At 43.2% G+C, this 7,104-nt stretch overlaps 1 protein-coding gene across 4 annotated transcripts in view; it reads left to right on the forward strand.

Annotated features, from left to right (window-relative positions):
- The window catches only part of LCMT2 (leucine carboxyl methyltransferase 2), a 27,890-nt gene extending 21,035 nt beyond the window's left edge, over positions 1-6,855 (forward strand). For 3 of the 4 annotated variants that reach the window (XM_075742792.1, XM_075742794.1, XM_075742793.1), the window contains 3 exons: positions 2,891-3,078; positions 3,168-3,303; positions 6,492-6,855. In XM_075742792.1, the coding sequence (XP_075598907.1) occupies positions 2,891-3,078; positions 3,168-3,303; positions 6,492-6,659 (492 nt within the window). In that variant the 3' untranslated portion in view covers positions 6,660-6,855. Of the gene's footprint in view, positions 1-2,890; positions 3,079-3,167; positions 3,304-5,976; positions 6,100-6,491 lie in introns of all 4 variants that reach the window. The other variant, XR_012833483.1, reaches the window with a different exon arrangement.
- Positions 6,856-7,104: the final 249 nt, after the last annotated feature.

Raw genomic sequence — 7,104 nt, forward strand, 5'->3', positions numbered from 1 at the left:
AGTATCAGACTTAAATATCTGGAAGATAATTGGGAGATAAGTCACCACCAACAAGAGTTCAAGAAGTAATTTGTTTAATTAATTAATTAATTGTGCTTCTATGGCATGACAGTAGATTTTGTCCTGAAGAAAGGGTATATATCATGACTTTAGTAGGACTTTGACACATCTTGTGTTACGCTTTCATAACATACTAAGAAAGCATGGTTTACATATGAGTATTGCAGGGTAGCGCAAAATTATTTGGAAATCAGACTTTGAGAATATTTAGAAATCACGCTCAGTGGAAATGGTGGTATCCCACAGGATCAGTCCTGGGGTCCATTTATTAATGACAAGAATCATGAAGCAAAGAATATTTATATTATATAGGCAGTTAACATCAGGTAGAGTAGGCTCGATAGTACATTAGTGGACAAGATGAAAATTCAAAATTACTTTGACATGGAAGAAATACTTGTGGAAAAACAAACCGGTTTATTAAAGATAGAGTGAGTTTTAAAAATAGTGCACAGCACAATTATAAGGTGAGAGATGCATAATTACAGGAGATCACAAGCTAAACATGAGTAAGCAATATCATGCTGTTGTGGAAGGCCTAAACTGTGTGTTCAGGTATGTAACCAGGAATGTTATCTGTAAGACACATAAATTGGTCCTTCTATTCTCTTCAATGCTCTTAATCTCAGCAAGACCCTTGTAAAATACCCAAAGCTGATTTGTGAGAAAAAGAGAGGGACAGGATGAAATACAGCTCTATAGAGGTATGTAACGAGAATGACCAGACCACATACCTTACAGGGGAAGATTTTGAAGGCCTTACAGCTATTGAGTCTGGAGAAGAGTCAAGATAGAAATGAATCTTCAAATATGTGAAATACAGCTGCAGAGAGGACAAACAAATTATTCTCCATATTTACTTTGGGTAGTACAAGGAATCTATAGGAAGGGCAACTTCAGTTGGACACTAAGAAAAGCTATTAACTGTGAAGATAGGAAAGCACTGCAATAGAATGCCTAAAGAGGTGAGAAATTCTTGTCATTGAGACTTTCAGAAACCATTAAATAACCATCTCTTGAGATGATAATAGATATAGTTGAATTTGCTTTAGGAGAAATGGATGGACCAGATGGCCTCTGTAATTTTCTCCACAGCTTGTTTGCTATGATATTCCTTTAAAACCCTCATCTTACATTTTTTTCTTTAGTTCTTGCACTAAAGATTTTCTTTCTGCATATTAGTACTGCAGTTCAGCATTTTATCTTGCTCTGTAGTTTGAGCCACCGATCACCTGCTTTGCTGGTCACTGCATTAGTCCATGTGTTTGTAAACGTGTGGTTCTCAGGTGCATGTCTTGAACAGAAAGCAGCATGAAAGAATAAAATAAAGTTACCTCTAATAAATGTGCAGAAATAGAAGCCTCTAAAGACTGTAAGATATTAAATATACCGAAGGCCAGAGAAATATTTGAGATAGTGTAAATGGAAACATTTCTACTTAGCCATTCCTAGAAGAACATTTGCAGATTGGGGTTTTTTTGGTTGTTCCCTATCATGCTTACTCTGTTCTCCTCCAGCAACTGTTCCTAACTGTTCTATGGCAGGAAAGAACGTTACATCCCACAGGGCATGCAACAGGGAAGAGATCATTTAAGAGCCTGGAAATGAATCATAGAATCAGAATGGTTTGGGATGGAAGGGACCTTAAAGATCATCTAGTTCCAAATCTCCTGTCATGGGCAGGGACACCCTCCACTAGCCCAGGTTGCCCAAAGCCCCATCTGGCCTGGCCTTGAACACTTCCAGGGATCCAGGGGCAGCCACAGCTTCTCTGGGCACCCTGTGCTAGTGCCTCATCACCCTCACAGGGAAGAATTTCTTCCTAATATCTAAATCTCCCCTCCTTCAGCTTAAGGCCATTCCCCCATGTCCTATCACTACACTCCCTGATAAAGAATCCCTCTCCATCTTTCCTGTAGGCCCCTTTAGGTACTGGAAGGCTGCTCCAATGTCCTCCCAGAGCCTTCTCTTCTCCAGGCTGAACAACCCCAACCCTCACAGCCTGTCTCCATAGCAGAGGTGCTCCAGCCCTCTGATCATCTTCATGGCCTCCTCTGGACTTCCTCCAACAGCTCCATGTCTCCTACTGGGGACCCCAGAGGTGGATGCAGTACTCCGGGTGGTGTCTTATGAGAGTGGAGTAGAGGGGGAGAATCACATTCCTTGACCTGCTGGTCACGCTGCTTTTGATGCAGCCCAGGACACAGTTGGCTTTCTGGGCTGCAAGCACGCGTTGCTGGCTCATGTTGAGCTTCTTGTCCACCAACACCCCCAAGTCCTTCTCCTCAGGGCTGCTCTCCATTCTATTCTCTGCCTAGCCTGTACTTGTGCCTGGAATTGCCCCAACCCATGTGAAGGACCTTGCACTTGGCCTTGCTGAACTTCATGTGCACCTCTCAAGCCTGTCCAGGTCCCTCTGGATGGCATCCCTTCCCTCCACCGTGTCCACAGCAGCACATGGCTTGGTGTCCTTGGCAAACTTGCTGACGGCGCACTTGATCCACTCTCCATGTCACCAGCAAAGATGTTAAACAGCGCTGGTCCCAATACCAACCCATGAGGAATGCCACTCGTCACTGGTCTCCACTTGGACATCGAGCCGTTGACTGCAACTCTTTGTGTGCGACCATCCAGCCAATTCCTTACCCACAGAATGGTCCATCTGTCAAATCCATGTCTCTCCAATTCAGAGACAAGGATGTCATGCGGGACTGTCAAATGCTTTGCACAACTCTAGGTAGATGATGTCAGTATGTGGTAACTTTAGGGCTATTCCCTGAAGAAAACACGTAGCTTGGCTAACTTCAGCCTTGGACTTATGTTTTCCTAGATTCCAGTTGAGGGTCCAGTACCAGAAAGCCGTCACTCTCACAGTGCCTGTAGCTGGAAAGGAGGAGTGCTCATTGCAGGAGGTCTGGGAGCAGCTGAGCAGCCCTTAGGTTCAGTTTTCTTTCTGAGGGAGCTTGAACACGGCTTCCAGTGGCAGACAGTAGAGACACAACCTCCTCTCATCCCAAGGTAAGTAGAAGGCATTCAGCAGTGAATCTTCATCCTGTCTCCACCTACCTCTCCTACTAATGGAGTTCAGTCTCATTTTGAACTCACAGGTATTCACATACTGCCCATGTGCATGATGGAAAACTTCTGCTTGTTGGCGGAGTGTGGTTTCACTCATCCTCTGTGCCAGGTGTCACTGTCATTGACTTAATGACTGGTGTCTGCTTGGACTATATGATTAATGTGGTAAGTACTGAAATTTTTCTTTCAGGGTAAACAGTGCTCTGTGAAGGAACGTGGTAAATTTAGGGCTATTCCCTGAAACAGAGTGGAGAGTGCACAGCAGGCAAATTTGTGGGTGGGATAAATATTCCCTGTTTGAGGTAGCATCTAATTTTGAAATGCTTTTACTAGCCCAGAGAACATAAAAGAGAGGGAGAGTCTGAGTGTGCAGAAGACTGGAGGGCACAGAACTGCTCTATTTGTAGAGAGCTACAAAGATGATGGGACAGGATCATCTCTCTTATGAGGAAAGGCTGAGAGAGCTGGGTCTGTTTATCCTGGAGAAGACTGAGAGGGGATCTCATCAACACATAAATATCTGAAGGATGGATGTCAAGAGGATGGGGCCAGACTCTTCTCAGTGGTGCCCAGCAACAGGACAAGGGACAGTGGGCACAAACTGGAACACAGGAAGTTCCACCTGAACATGATGAAAAACTTCTTTATGCGGGTGACAGAGCACTTGAACAGGTTGCCCAGAGAGGTTGTGGAGTCTCCTCTGGAGAGATTAAAAACCTGCCTGGATGCGATCCTGTGCAACCTGCTCTGGGTGATCCTGCTTTAGTGGGGGGGGGGGTGTGTGGGGGTGTGGGGCTAGATGATCCCCAGAGGTCCCTTCCAACCCTGACCAGTCTGTGATTCCAGACAGGGAGGTCAGAACTGAGATGGGCACAAGCATAGTAATTTCAGGATGTCTATGGAAGAAGAGATCAGACCAGAGCCTCAGTCTTTATGGAGGTCTGTGGTATAATTTCATTAAAAACTTCATAGTGGAAATTACTGTATGCTGTAGCTGCTGCCTGAAGTAAAAGAAGAAAACAGCATGAAAATACTGGAAACTCCACTTAAACATAAGAAAAAATTTTACTGTAAGGGTGATTGAACACTGAACAGGTTGCTCAGAGAGTCTATGCTGTCTCCATTATTGGAGATACTTAAAACCTGACTGGGGAAGGGACTGAGCAACCTGCTGTAGCTGAGCCTGCTTTGAACAGTGGTGATTGGACTAGATGATACTCAGAGGTCCCTTCCAACGCCAACTATTCTGTGATCCTGTTCTATGATTTAGTGAAGAACCATCATACAGGTGATGTCACATAGGAGGATTTTGGCATACTGTGTGCAAAACTTAGTGTAAATCTGTGAGTAGTCCTCATCTGTGATAATACTGCCTGGAGGACAAGACAGACATGGACCTGTTGGAGTGGGTCCAGAGAAGGGCCACAAAAATGATCAGAGTTTTGGAACACCTCTCCTATGAGGACAGGCTGAGAGAGAATTGCAGTTGTTTAGCCTGGAGAAGAGAAGGCTCCGGGGAGACCTTATTGCGGCCTTTCAGTACTTAAAGGGGGCTTATGAGAAAGATGGGGACAGACTTTTTAGTAGGGCTTGTAGTAATAGGACAAGGGGTAACGGCTTTAAACTAAAGGGGAGTAGATTCAGACTAGATATAAGGAAAAAATTTTTTACAATGAGGGTGGTGAAATGCTGGCACAGGTTGCCAGGAGAGGTTGTAGATGCCCCATCCCTGGACACATTCAAGGTCAGGTTGGACAGGGCTCTGAGCAACCTCATCTAGTTGAAGATGTTGCTGCTCATTGCAGGGAGGGTGGACTAGATGACCTCTAAAGGTCCCTTCCAACCCAAACCATTCCATGATCCTATGAGAAAGGTTCTGTTGTTTGACAAGTTTTATTTATCTTTTACAGAAAGAAACAAATTTCTTTAGATATCCGTACATATGGATCCTGTCACTTGGAATGTGTGACTGGTCTGTTTTTCGTAATAGGCAGTATATGTGCATCTGGCTGACCTTGCAACATTTTCCTGAGGGCATAAAGCATGCTTAAATGTAGTTTAGTTGTTTCTTACTCTCTATAGCAGGAGTTACAAGTGGCCTAGGATCCTTTAGATAAAATAGGCTACTCTTGTTGGATAGTGGTGAGGATGGGTACAGTGATAATAAAGTTGTATCTAAAATAATAAAATTTTTTAATTTACATTGAATAAGTGGGTGCAGATGGATTGGTAGCTGCCTTTGCTTATGAGGCTGTTTGCTTTGACTTACGCAAAACTGTAGGCTTTTGAACCTGCCAGTATTGTGCTAAAGGAGTACTATACAGTGTATGTGGATTGGTCTCAAGTTTTGAAAGACTGGAATTGTTAGTGATTTTCTGTGCAGTACTGAATACTATTAGTATTACTGCTTTGATACATGTGTTGGAAGGTGATAGCACCAAAACCATCGGCTGGCAGCTTTCTCTGTGCTTGAAAAAGCCATGGAACAGTTACTGTGGACAGATAGATCTCTCTTCATCACTATCCCTTAACCTTTCTCCAAGAATATGGATGAGGACACCCTCATAAAAGTTTCCTTCTGTCTTGAGCATTTTACAGGGAAGCCTCTACAATCTGTCATCTTCAGATTCCAGTGGCCCCAACAATAACTGAATTGCTACACAGCAATTTTGTTACTGCTACAGTCTGTTATCTGCAACAAGTGTGTCTCCAAGGTTCACTTTCCTGACCTTTTGAATATTGGAGGTCATCATGAAAGAGCTTCTCTTCAGATTGTCTGACATACAGATTATAAATCAGATGTTTCTTGGACCTCAGGTGTATAACTATGTACTTTAGGCTGTCTCCTTTGTGCTGAAGAGGGCATGACTGGTCATTACTACTTCTGATATAAGAACTAGCAGACATAAAAAGAAGCTGGCAGGCAATATGCTTCAAAAGAGTGCTTCATATGAAACATAGGTAAGCTCTGGAACTCCTTGCCACAGTACACGAATGCCAAAGGTTTACATGGATTCAAAAAGTGACTGGCTATGTTCTTAGAAGGAAAAAAATTAAGATTCAGGGAGTACAAAGACATTCTCTCTCATTTAAAAATCACTGAACTGCAAGTTGTTGGGTAGGTGGAGTATACTAGAAGAGTATATAATGGTTTCCTTGTTCCTCTGTTCTCTAGCTATCTATTTTTGCCCACATTTGTGGGTGGTACGGTGGACTAAATGATTCTAGATGGAACCCAGTGTGGCTGTTCTTAACGTTCTAATGAAGGTACCCTATGAGGTATCTCTACAGGAGTGTATGAGGTACATGTGTGTTGGAGTCCTGTATGTTCACATTCTCCTTTCCTTTTTCAGGAGCATCTGGAGTGGCCATTAATGCTACATAATCATAGTAGTGTCTTTCTGCCAAATGAGAAGGAGTTGTTGCTTATTGGTGGTGGTGGTAACTGCTTCTCCTTTGGGACACACCTGAACCCAGAGCCTGTCTCATTGAGCCTCAGCAACATCCTGACCAGCAACTGACTGGGACCAAACAGGACCGAACCATTCTGGTCTGCTGTGGTGAGACATCTATTCACTTGTAGGTCCAAGAGCAGCAAAATGTTTCCATAAAGATTTTGTATCCAGAAAGCATTTGTAAAGGTGGGATTAGGAGGGACAGTTAAGACATCTTTTTTTTTTGGTACTGCTCTTTGTGTTGCTGTAAATAAAGTATATCTCAAAAGTAGCTCTGTGGTGATAGCAGTAGTCCTTCGAGGTGAAATGAGAAACAGTGCTGTCTTCAAAAGGGACATGACTTTGCACAATGCTGACTTGAAGGTACAGTGAAGTGACTGTGTCAAAAAGCCATTGGAAATGTTCAGTCAAACATAATTAAATAAGTGAAAGGAAGTGTATCATAGCTCATACTTGAATGTTTCAAAAGGTTATGTCTAATCTAGATATGACAAACTAATGCTTCTCTGAT

This window comes from Balearica regulorum, chromosome 1, assembly GCF_011004875.1.
Source record: "Balearica regulorum gibbericeps isolate bBalReg1 chromosome 1, bBalReg1.pri, whole genome shotgun sequence".
Classification (NCBI taxonomy): domain Eukaryota; kingdom Metazoa; phylum Chordata; class Aves; order Gruiformes; family Gruidae; genus Balearica; species Balearica regulorum.